Source organism: Agelaius phoeniceus, chromosome 2 (assembly GCF_051311805.1).
Source record: "Agelaius phoeniceus isolate bAgePho1 chromosome 2, bAgePho1.hap1, whole genome shotgun sequence".
NCBI lineage: Eukaryota > Metazoa > Chordata > Aves > Passeriformes > Icteridae > Agelaius > Agelaius phoeniceus.
The window spans coordinates 31,734,917-31,747,512 of NC_135266.1; the positions used below are offsets into that span (position 1 = coordinate 31,734,917).

Sequence of the window (12,596 nt, forward strand, 5' to 3'; positions counted from 1 at the left end):
TTCTTATTCATTTATCTATCTTTATCATTACTCATTCCGTGTTTAAAACCAAAATTAACAACCCTGCAGCTTCCTGGAGTTCAAAGGCAGGAGAGAACCTAAGATCATATCTACTGCAGATTGTTATATTTTACCCTGTTGTCTGTATTATATAATTGGGTTAGAGATTTAAAAAAAAGATCAGACCTCTGGAGACTAATTATACACTGTGGACTGCAGGCAGAGAACAGAAAAGACTGGAAGTGGCACCACTGTCTGGGGTCTTTGCAATGACAATAAAGAAGTTAGGTGAAGCACACTCTAGCAGTTCTAGCAGGAGACCTCTGCTCTTCAGAGAACAGCTGAGAGGGGGAAAAAGTAAATCTTTTGGTCTTCTGATATGTGGAAGGAAATTCTTCCCTGTTCTGGACCTGTATGGGCATGGGTTTGATGTTCTGAATGTGAGAAGATGCTGGCCAAGTAAATAATAGGCTGTCTCTGTGCCATTGCAGAGCTTCCCCCCATCTGGTTGCTCTTCTCTGATTGGGGTCTGTCTCTGAGCTTTGGAGTAGGCAAACACCAAAACCGAAAAAGATCCCAGGGCACAGGATGCCACTTGTCCTCTAGGGTGACAAAAGTCTCTTCCTGGTCCCAGAGGCAACTTACCTGAGTGACACCTGATTTCAGTTGTCTTCTGCTGCAGCATCACAGACATTTTTGCAGGACTTTGGCTATGCTCACAGTTTCCTGCTCTCCTACCCATCATAAAGGAGGAGATTATTAAGATCCACAGCTGGATGAGGTCCCCACATCCAGCTGGATTTGGATCTGGATCCAGCCAGAACCTCCCCACACCCTGCAGACAAGGCAGGATATATATATATGTATGTATGTATGTATGTATGTATGTATGTATGTATGTATGTATATAATTCCAACATTCCCTTTAAAGGCATTTTCCCCTCTGTGCTGCCCTGAGCAGTTGATTATTTGTAGTGATGCCCATGTCTCTGATGGAGTGAGATTTTGGGGAGGCTCATACTGGGACAAGAGAGGAGAAGACCTAGCATAGCAGGGTTGTTCTGGCAGGGTATGGAGGAGAGCAGTAGGAGTACCAGTGCTCCCTCTCACAGCCCTTTATCACATCCCTCTTGCTGAGTCCCAGAGTGCCTGAAGGTGGACTGGAATGTCCTCCTGCAGTGAAAGACAATGAGTGCTGGAGAAGGAAGAAGGAGAAGAAATGAAGCCAGGGAGCACATTTCTCCTCCAGGCTTCTCCTGTGGCTCCTCAGCCCTAGGATGAAGGAGCCTCTGCCCTGAGATACAGAACTGCCCTCCGCAAAACAGGATCTGTGGGTGGGAGTTGTGCCTTGGTCTCCCTGATAGAGATGCATGCACCTGGAGTTTGAAACGGGGTTAAGAAGTCCTGCTGTGTTCCCCTCTCCCTGAGAGCATTACACCAAATCTGTATGGTCTGAGGTTGTTTAAAATGATGGTTCAGATTGGTCTGTGATGGCAATTAGTTTTCTTCCTTATCTACTGCCTTCTTTAGACACCTGACCAAGCATCTCCCTGTGCTGTTGCCACATCAGCCTGACCTGGCCACCTGAAGTCATGGGTGAATGAGGTGTGCCGACCACCTCTGAGTGCCCTGGAACCACACCAGGCAAAAGTTATTTGGGAAAGGTTGCACAGTGACCCCCAAAATTACGTCCCTCTGTGAGGCATAGGAGAGTCATGGGATGCAATGAGGCCTTGGCAGGGAAATAGCCCAACCCAAACATAATTTTAAGCTCTTTGAAAAGTTTCCCTCAGCTCAGTGAGTCAGGACCATGTCTTTGCAACTGCAAACAGGAAAAATCTGACAAACACAATCAACACAGCCCCTCATGGATCACATGTGTCTTATCAGGCATCTCTGGCCTCTGGATCTGCTTGGACACTCACTTTTTTTTACTTTACAGCCACTCAGCCCTCTCCTAGCCCTTGAGTTCATCAGCCTTTTCAAAGAGCTGTGGTCACCATCAGGAGATGCTGTTTATTTAAGCTGTCAGGGAGTTTCCCCTGCATGTTAGGAAATCTGTGCACTGAACAAGACAAACTGTGAAATGGTGATACAAGGGGATGCAGTTCCCTTCTCATGCACACTCATTTCAAAAAAGTTATTTTGCTGTGTCATTGAGGTCAGCAGGAGCACTGTGGTTCATTCTGTTCACATTTTAGCTTTTCAGCACTTTTGGTACCATAGAAACAGGAGAGCTCATGGGATGCTGGCCTACCACACCAGGTGAAAGCAGCACTCCTGCTCCCCAGGGCTTTCTGGGGAACTTATGAGGGATTGCTTTACCTCTCTCAGGCTGCAAGGAAGCCCTTTAATGTCTGTGTGAAATTAGTCACCCCAGGAGGAGTCATTTTTAAGTTTCTGGAGCTAAAGGCACAAGTCCTTGCAAGATTTAAAAGGTTAAGCTGTGTTGTTTGGAGTTGATACACTTTGCTATAAATCCTGTAAAGGGCAGAAACAATTACCATATGTTAACAGGTTATTACAACAGTGAAACCATATGCAATACTTGTCTGAATCTGCATATTAGGATAAACAAAAATCAGCAACTGAGGAGCTGTAGTGGGCAGACATCCTCTGAAAAGAGCAAAAGAGCTCAGGGAAGAACGATGGATGTTATGGTGAATGAAATTGGTGTGCATTGCCTGGAAAATAGAGGCTCTGGAATGACAAGAGAAGTGTTTTTCTCTACATCAAAAAGACATTGCTTTAATGCTGTCCAGGCTACAGCTGAAAAACAAGCTGTCTGGTTTTTTTCCCCCAAAAGGAGTTGCTTTCTCTGTTGTGTCAGGCTATTTTGCAACATGGCTGTTTTCCAGCAGTGAAATAGACTTTGATGCAAACAGCAGTTTCTTGTGTAAAAAAGACTCTTCTGGCATCGGTGGTATAGATCCAATCAAAAGTCAAATACCTCTCAGAGCAGCTTAGGGAAGAAAGAAATGTCAAAAATACTTAACCAAATCTTTAGAATAGCTTTGTCAGAAATTAAGGAATTGGGTGTAAATACTGACATGAATGCATGTAGTATTTTAATAAATAAAAGGAAATATGTAGGCCAGGATATTCTAAATACTATATGCATTTGTAAAGCCCTTCTTAAAATAACTGGAGTTTTATAAATGAGCAAAGATACAACAGTGTGGAATTAAATATGCATGCATAAGCAGTGTTATAAAACAATGACACTTACATACAGAGGGTGTTATCTCCCTGTGTAGAGTTGTTTAGATTAGTTTTGAGTATGTTTGCTTTTAAAACACTCAGGGAACCCACAAGCTAGCTTCACTTGCTGTTAGTGGTTTGACTTTCAAAAGACTCTAAATTCTGGCTCTGACCTTTCACCTGCACACATGTAGGGCAAGGAAAACCACTTTGCAGTCCTTGCAGGCATAAGATGTTCTTTTCCAAGTATAAGAATTATATGTCATAAAGGACCTCTTCTACAATTTGTGTGCGCAGAGGCTTTTAGATGTAAAGAAAGCAGGTCTCAGATTTAAAGAAATCTGGGGCCATCTCTAAAAAAGACAAAGTTAATCCCTAAATCTCAGGGTAATGGTTAAATATGTCTTTGCTGTATTTATCCATATAAGCAGCACACACAGGGAGATACATTTGAATACATGAAGTATATCTGTCTGTCAATAGACAGAAGTAGGTATGTGTTTTTCTTTCACTTCCTGCGTGTGTGTATAAACCCATGCACAATAACAAGTCAATCATAGATCCTTTTGTACATTAATGTATTATCTTCATCTTATTGTTCATACAACCAGTCTGACACACATTACAGGATAATATCCAAAGTGAGAAGTGTACACATTTATTTCCACAATATTTAGGCAGAAGACATTTCATCTGTAAGATCAGAGCCTTAGTGTGAGGAAAAAAAGGAAGTTTTAGTTAGATACCAAGAGAAACAGATACCTATATTAAATGGGGTTGCAGAAGGGGAGTTTCCCCCCTCTAGAGGACCACTGAGGCAGCCAGCCCTGATGCTTTCAGACTCAGTGGAGGAGAGCTCAGGGGATTCTGATCTGCAGGAGGGAATTCAGAAGGTGGCTATGGTTGACTTGGCTTCAGAGCTGTCCTCAGTGGTTGGTCTGGAAGCTGTGGAAGTGGTGAAGAATGCAGCAAGAACAGCTGACCTTGTGACTGTCCCATGTGTGTTTGTTGGCTGTGGGGAGGACATGAAGGGAAGGCTTCAGCAGCCTCTGGGTGTGGTCCCAAGAGGCAGCAGAAGATCTCAGCTTACAGTAATTGCTGGCTTTAATACATGGTGACATTATGCACAGACTGGCTTGACAAGTTCCGACCTGGTATCTTTCCATTGTTGGTGGCTTATCCCAAGGGGAAAAAGGGGCTCCTCTCTTTCAAAAAAGCCTGAGGCCAAGCCAGCTCCAAGGAAACCAGAGAAAGATGCAATCACAAGGTTAAAGCTGTGAATGAATGAGAGACAAATTGCTGCCAGCAATATCCTTTATTAGCTTATGAAGTTATTAAGGAATGAGTTGAATAGCACATTGTTTAAAACAACATGTTGTAATATGAAATGAAGAACATTATTTAGATTTTAGTTTTGTTCTGAAAATCTCTCAAGTGCAACACAGAAAGAAGAGGCTCAGCCCTGCTTCAACAAAGAAATGAAACACAGGGCATTTGTGGAGGCTGTGATCTGTCAAAACTGACTCAGCTTTGGATGGAACACACCACTGCTTGCATTTTGTACTTTGTTATCTCCCTAAGAGTGGCATTTACCAGCTGGGAGTTTCTGTGTCAGTTATTGTGCATGTGACATGCAGCAGAAGCAGGAGTTAAAATCGTCCTTTTGAGTACTTTTGGTTCCACTCTGGCTACCCAGTTCCTTAAATGCTGTGCCTTGCCACGGGGTGAACCATAAAAGCACATGGACTATCCCATGACTAGATAAGACAGAGCTTATTCAAGGTAATCATACAGTCATGAACCCAGAAAGATGTGTGAGCAGCTCTTCCCTTGAGAACAGTCACTTCCTGAGAAAGCTTTTTGCTTCTTTGTGTCCCTTAGGGTACCAAGAGCTGCACAGGACAGTCTCAGGTCACCTGAAACTGCCAGCTCTCTTCACCACACTATCTCCTGAATTACTTCACCACCTTTCATCCTTCTGGCTGGAACAATGGTGCATATATACTGCCAAGAAACCTTATCTAATTTGAGGTGGGAGGATGTAAAGGACCTCTGGGCAATGGGATAGATAATAAATAGTGAATATGCTCTTCTACCTCTTACAGTAATTCTGGCTGACGGATGAGGTAGAAAATCCTGCGTGGGTTGCATCTGATGGGTTTTTTTCTGGAGATAAGACACTTCCCCTGCCTTGTCTGCCTGTCTGGCTTTCTGCAGCAAAGACTCTCAAATGAACAAGGGTAGAATGTAATTGCTTAAAGGTACAAGAAAGCCTCTCCCAGCAGCAGATCAGCTCTTGATCCTCTGTAGGTGATACTACTCTGCTGTCCTAAGTTGGTCCATACATATATATATATATAAAATCTTCAAGATTATGACAAAGAGCTTTTGTTCTCTACTATCAAAGGGACATTTGGATACTATCTCCTATGGAATGATACCTGGCTCTAATTTGGCTGCCTTCTAATTGGCATGACTAGGATGCCTGGCATCTCATCAGGGAGAACTGCCTGAAGAGTAAGGGTGCTTGATGCCTTCATTAGAGCGTCTGCCTTATGAAAAACGTTGTTATATTAGCAGCCTCCAGACATATCACTGCAGGACTGGGAACCCAGGGAACTGGGAACCTGTTATCTCAGGCAATGCACAGTGAAATAACAGCAGGATGAATCCTAAGCTCATGAGGATGACAGAGAAATGGAAGCACAGGTAGCAATAAGACCATTACATGTAGTGCAGTAAATAGAGCCTGGGCATAGCATTCATTTTGTCAGTGTGGATTGTGTGGTGGAAGCAGAGAAGGAACAACCTTGATGTTTTCATAAAGCTCCTGTGGTGTGACAGGGAAAATGGGACAAAACACAAAAGGGAATTTGGAGTCACAACAGCTAAGATGTACATCACTAGCAGCATCAAGGCAGAAGCCAGGTTCCCAGTCTCATCAAAAAGTGTGGTTGGCTTGAAAAGGACCTTCAGCATAAAGACATTGGAGTTTTTGAGCACCAAGACATTACAGATGGTAAAGGAAGCCAAAGAGGTAGTGGAAGAGGTTGCATGTGGTGGTGTGTCTGCAGCTGTACAGCCAGAGAGCTGCTCCTCAGCTCTGAGGAGCATGGGACATCATCTTAGCTGTGGCTCATCCATGTGCTGCAGGAATACTTTGGGAGCTGAGGAAGCACAGCACCTGCATTTACTGGGCAATGCACTAATAAGCCCTGCCCAAAGTGCCCACCACCTGAAAAGCTGCAGACAGCTGCAGATGGGCTTAAGGGCATGGCTGCAAGCAAAGGAGGGAATGTGATGGCAGATGCATTAGCAGACATCATGTCATTTCAACTGTGTGGCTGTACTTAAGATCCCAGCGAGGTTTGTCCTAAGACACTGAGAGAAGATGGCTAGCAGACTTTGACTTGCTAGTGGTTATCTTGGAGAGCTGTGGGAGTTAAGGGGCACTGACTGACATGTACAGAAAACCATTCCAGGTGAAGTGGTGTAGTCCTTCCATGTCAGCTGATGCTAACACTGTTTCATCTCAAGTGCCACTTCTGTCCATCATATTTGAAGGAGATTTGACCAAACTAGGACAATTCCTACAAATGAAAGAGTGATCTAGAGAATTAGATTAATCAGAAAAGTTTAAAAAGTAGGGAAAATGTGATCTAAGTCTTCAAATGCATAACAGGCTGTTGCAAGGAGACTATGAGTAATCTGCTCGTGTCCATAGTGTGTAGGAGAAGTAGTTACAGATTTAAATAAGAGCAAGGAAGATTTAACTCACCCAACAGGCAAAAAAAGAAAAAAAAAGTAGAAAAAAAGAGCTGTGCCATAGGATAGGTTGCTTAGGGAGACTCTGAGACTCTGAGACCTGTCCTGTTTCAGGACAGTTAGATACATATTTGTGAGGAAACAGTTTCTATGAAACTGATCTTTCAGCTGGTCTTGCCTTGCAGTTGAAGGATATGTATGAAGGATACATGACATATTGAGATCTCCTCCAGCCTTATTCTTTAGCATCCTATAAAAGAAGATAAAAATGAAGCAAGGAGAGCCAGTAGAAGGCTGATTGGGGAAAAAAAAAAAAGATTGGAAAAAGATTATGGGATTATGGGAGGAAGAGCTGCTGTCATGCAAAGATGGGGGTTAGGTGGGATGCAGAGAATTAGACTAACATGCTGTGCAAGAGGGAGAGAAGCTCCTTCAGTGTTCAGGGACCCTGTTTTATCTGTGCTGCATTTGCACAGCTGGACTTCTGAGTTGTTTCTTCCAGAGGTTTTCCTGCAAGATTGCATGAGATGAATGTGAAGGGAAATGCAGGCATCAGCTGGCAAAACATCTTGCTTTGACATTAAAGCATGGGTTTTTCCTCTTTTTCATTTTTTAGCTGATATAGGCTTTACAATGTTTTCTTGTTCAAATAACTACTCTCTCTCTGGTGAGGTATAAAAATGACTTGAGAAAATCCCTGAGCAAAGCAAGTTTGTGGGCTTTCATAATACGCCTGTGTTGGCAGACTCCAGCTCTTGGGAGTGCATCATCCCTTTTATCTACCATGCCTTCACAAGGCATCTCAAATGTGCCTTCAGAGACATTTGCCTGCTTTCCTGATCAGGGCCAAATTCCACCAAACTGGACCATAGTGCTCCAGAAATGTGTCTGAGAGCTCCACAGGGTCCCGTGGCTGGCTCTACTGTCAGCAGAGCAGCTGAGCCCCCAAGGGACCCTAGGGTAGTAATCCTTTCTGTCTGGGTCTGTCTCCTCCCAGGCCCCTGAACAGGATGCTGACAAGTAATAAACTTTTCCAAAGAGCAAGACCACACATCATTTGAGGATCAGAAACTTAACTTCTGCTCTGCAAGAGCCTTCTGTAAATTTTGATACATCAGTGACCAGAACTGGCTGGGAAAGGTGAAATCAGCCATCTTGGGTCTGAGGTTGTTATTCTTGTTCCTCATTTAAACTACACAGAAGCTCTACCATTCTTTGGCAAACTCAGTTTTGTGTTCAGTGTGAGTCAAAAAATGGAGAACCAGGGGGATGGAGCCAATGGAGCTGCTGAGGCTCTTCTCCTGACCAAGTTCTGTTCAGTGGCTAGACAGGATTTCCTTTCTCAGAATATTTGAATACAGGGTATTTCTCTTTCCCATTACCCTGGATTCTGCACGTCCTTGGGTAGCAGTTGTGAGGTCAGCAGGATAATAGTTTTGACTTTCTTCTCCAGAAATTGTCTTTTTTCTTTTTGTGTTACTCAAGTCTCATTTCTGGTAGAGCACCAGAAGATGATGACCATGGTCAGCATCAGCAGGGATAAGTCAATGTAGACCTTACATCAAAAGACCAGAAAGTCCCTCTGTGGTTTTAGCAGTGCTTCTGTGTGCTCAGTCACTACAGACTGCTGTGCACAGGCACCCATGACTGAATCTGCACCTGCAAGCTCCACGGAGCTGGAGAGGGGGCTGGTCATAAAGGGGTGGGAGGCAGGAAACAACTAAGGCATGGGGTGCTGCTGCATGTGGGGAAACTGCTCCTAAAGGGGTGGAGGGAAGGCAGGCAGGAAGCAGACTCAGGCATGGGGTGCTGCTGCAGGGGCATCAGAAGAGTGGGAGCTGAGAGCAGCCACAGTGGGGAGAAGTTTGCCTTTGAAACACCGCAGTCCCTCTGTGTCCACCTTTGCATGGTCTGCTGCTTGTCTCAAAGGTACTGTGGGAGAGGGAGCAGAAGGGGCAGACCTTGGGAAAGGGTAGATTAGAGAAGTTTCATTCATGTTTCTGCATCTCCCTCACTTGAGGGCAGTGACACTGCCACTCCAGCTGAGCAAAGATGCAAAGCGTTTCTCACCAGTGGAATGATAACTTAAACCTGTGAGCACAGGAAAATTGCTCTCTGGGGACCAAACTAAACAGAACTCCTGTTTATCCAGGCTGGTTTCATATTCTGGGACCAATCAGTACATTGAGAAAGTATGAGCTGGAGCTGATTACAACTCTTTTTCCTCTAACCATGTGTATAAATAATCTGTCAACAGAGAAAAGCGTGTCTTCCCCCATGGCTTCAGGAGACTCTGGAAAAGATCCTGACACTCCTACAGAGCCAGCCTGGATTTCCATTGCAAGGCAAAAGCAGAGGGGCATGCATCAGGAGAAGGAACTCAACAGAGAAAAGCTCATGGCTCCAGATAATGAGTCAAATACAGAGAAACAGAATAAAGGAAAGGAACAAACAGAGGTACTTGCAGTACAAATTTGTGATGCTTTTGTATCACCTCCTGTAGTATTCTTTGGATCTGCTGCTATGTTACTATGCCATAATAATTACAGATACTCAATGACTGTAACTGTAACTGAAAAAGACACTGTTCTCATAAATGGGTTACAGATTCAAAGTTTTCTGATTGTTCAGATATGTAATTTTGTGTCTCCAAGAAATCAAAATCCTGGAGCTATGTGAAGTGTGTAAAATTTCTTGGCATACCTACCAGATCTAACACATGTATTGCATGCTGAAATTATCCAAAAGGAAGTGCTAAATTGTAGTCTTTGATCCTCCTCAATGCAGAGGAAATGTGTTCTCTTTTAACTACCCTTCTAAGCACAGCCTTTCATTGAACCTCTTATACCTCCTGACTGAGTTAACTCTGAATGAGCAGCTTGGTCCCAGAAGCTCCTAGGTAACAATTTTTAGAGCTCTGAGAAGTGAAATAGGATAAAAATAACTTTTGCATTTTCAGAGATTGCCAATATATAAATTCTGGTTCCCTGTATATGGATAATTCAGAGACCCATGTGGTGCCATGGAATCTGGGCTGACACTGCCTCTTCAGAGATCCCATAGAAAACAGGATGATTCCTGTAGCCAATGATCTTCCCAGATGACACAGCTGTGCCAGTGGAAGTGCTTGGCATGGATCCAGAACACTCACCTGCTGCCTGTTTTGCATCCTGCACAAATAAAAACCCTGCTCTGATGCAGGAGCATGTGTGTCCTACTCCAGTATGGCATATCCAGTGCAAATGACCTACTTTCTTGCTTCAGGTGGGACTGCTAGCACCCCAGATAGGTGTATTATATCCTGGAATAAGAGATGGTTTCTAGGTGATGAAAAATAGCAGTGGTTAGATTAACAAGAAATCATACCTAATAAGATGTGTAGGCCAACTTCTGAACTGCAGTAATGCCCAACACAATCCCAAAATACAGTTTCTATGTCAGAACAGGAAACTCCAGATTTTAGCTGGCAATGATCCTTGAAATTCATGCCATGCATTTTATTTCCCTGTAGCAGCTAGCAGAGAAACATGCCAAGATGCTTCTGACTGCAGCATGTGAGGCTTGGTGCCACTGTACTACTCCCACTTTCTCTTTCTCCCACATGGCACCAGGCACTATCACTTCAGGGTAGTTTTTGATACTGGCAAGAAAATCTGTTGGAGGATATGTTTGACTTCTTTTTTACAAAAAATCCATTTACCACCAACTGTCCAAAAATACAGTGCCATAGCCCTCAAAATTTGGGAGATGGAAGGAGAACATGAGAGAATGAGGCTGTTTCCAAATCCTGTGTATGCTTGTAGAGATGTGCAAAGGACTTGGAATACATTTTGCGGTGAAGACTATAATTATCTACTCACACCATTATGGGTAAGAGATACTGAGGGATAGTTTCAATTAGTAAAATTGAGTTCCATGGATATTACATGAAAACACTGTAACTTTCTGAACAGGTGTCTGCTCAAGGGAGAGGAGTGGGATCAATGTCTGCTGAACTGTGGCAGGCTCCCCATCCACTGCTTTGCTTGTGTTCTTCCAAACTGAACTCATTCTCCTTGAATTACTTGGATTTTATCCCTCTCTGTGCCTAGGGGCCAGTGAAACAACAATGGAGTAAACCTTCACACTTGGCACCTAAAACCACTTCTGAAGAGCAGAGGAAAGACACAAAGTCTGAAACAAAGTCCCTGCTGAGAACCAATTCATTGTCACATTGTGTCCCTGGTAAGAAACAAAATTCTTAAAATGTAGGCTGTTACCTCTCCCCCTTGTCAGAAGAAATCCTGCTTGAGTGTGCTGCAAAAGGAGTAGGGGCTAGATCCTAATCTCTTCCTCGGCCTGGCATCAGCCAGGACAAAGAGTTTTCTCAGCACTCATGTCTGGGATTTTATTTGGTGGTTTATTTATTTATTATTTTATTTGAGGTTTTACTTATTTATATTCTTCTGACCAGTTTGACTACAAGCAAAAGAGTAAAAAGGGGTAGCCAAAAACTTGTGTTGAAAGAAATGTGAATCAAGAACTCCAGGCCCTTTCACAGGACAGAAGCCCAAATGCACTATCCCAGTGTAAAATGTAAACAAAAATATTTACAATAGCACTCAATTTAAATGTGGCTTCCTCAGCAAGCTGAGGAATGGTGCAATCAAAAACTGTCTGGCCATCAGTCCTCCCACAATGAGTTTGTTGTAAATCTCTTTGGTAAATTCAAATTTGAAAGAAGGGCAGAAGTTTTGAAGTAATAAAATTCCTTTGAATTGGGGGCTGAGTATAGGAGGAATTCACATGTGAATACTTTAGCTAATGAAAAGACTCTCTTCTTTGGCCTGGGTGTTAACATAGGGCACAACAAGGAATCCAGGTCATCATGCTGAGTTTTGGAAAATTTAGAGATCAAAATATAATAGTGATGAGAAAAACATTGTATTATTTAGAGCACAGAATGGTAATTTTCTCAATAACTTATTGCACAAGAAGCTTCCATGTGAAATGTAAAGATTTTCTACCACAGGGCAAGGCATGGGAAGTATTTAATAAAAGAGAGTGCTTAGTTGCACAGCAGGTAAGTGTAAAATGTCCATGTGCTTTATTCCCAGTAGCTCCATCACCTGCACTGGTGGATAAAGAGGAAATAAGCCACTTGAAGAAAGCCAGTAATGCTGCTCCCAATCAGCCATCCTGGATGGAGCTGGCCAAAAAGAAGTCTCAAGCTTGGAGTGGTATGCCGCAGATTATAAAATAGAACCGTGCAAACAAGGAGCATCTTTCAGAACTACTTGACTGAACTCCTACAGACCAGCAAATCACAGTGAAGAATCTCTTGATACAGAAGGGTTTTATTATGCAGCTGTGGAGAAAGTGTGCAATAGGTGCAGTCCAAAAGTTTACCTTTGATTTTGTAGCAATCAGAATTGCAATGGCAATGGATTACTTAAATTATGCTAAGGACGTACTTACACTTCGGAAAATAAAACTTTTGCCTTATGTATTTCTTGCATTTTCTGCTTTTACTGATGTTTGTATCCAAACAGAATCTTTGCTAAACTTTGCTGAACTTTGTTGTTGCTGGAAATTTCTATTTGTTACGGTTTTCTCTGTTTACAGTTATAAATTGTGCACTTACATCCTGA

The 12,596-nt window shown here is 43.0% G+C and overlaps 1 protein-coding gene across 6 annotated transcripts in view; it reads left to right on the forward strand.

The window, feature by feature from the left end:
* Positions 1 to 12,596, forward strand: part of CRACDL (CRACD like) — a 63,040-nt gene extending 50,444 nt beyond the window's left edge. For 5 of the 6 annotated variants that reach the window (XM_077173430.1, XM_077173429.1, XM_054627690.2 and 2 more), the window contains 3 exons: positions 9,224 to 9,423; positions 11,058 to 11,190; positions 12,063 to 12,596. In XM_077173430.1, coding sequence (XP_077029545.1) covers positions 9,224 to 9,423; positions 11,058 to 11,190; positions 12,063 to 12,208 — 479 coding nt within the window. In that variant the 3' untranslated portion in view covers positions 12,209 to 12,596. The remainder of the gene's footprint in view (positions 1 to 9,223; positions 9,424 to 11,057; positions 11,191 to 12,062) is intronic. The other variant, XM_077173428.1, reaches the window with a different exon arrangement.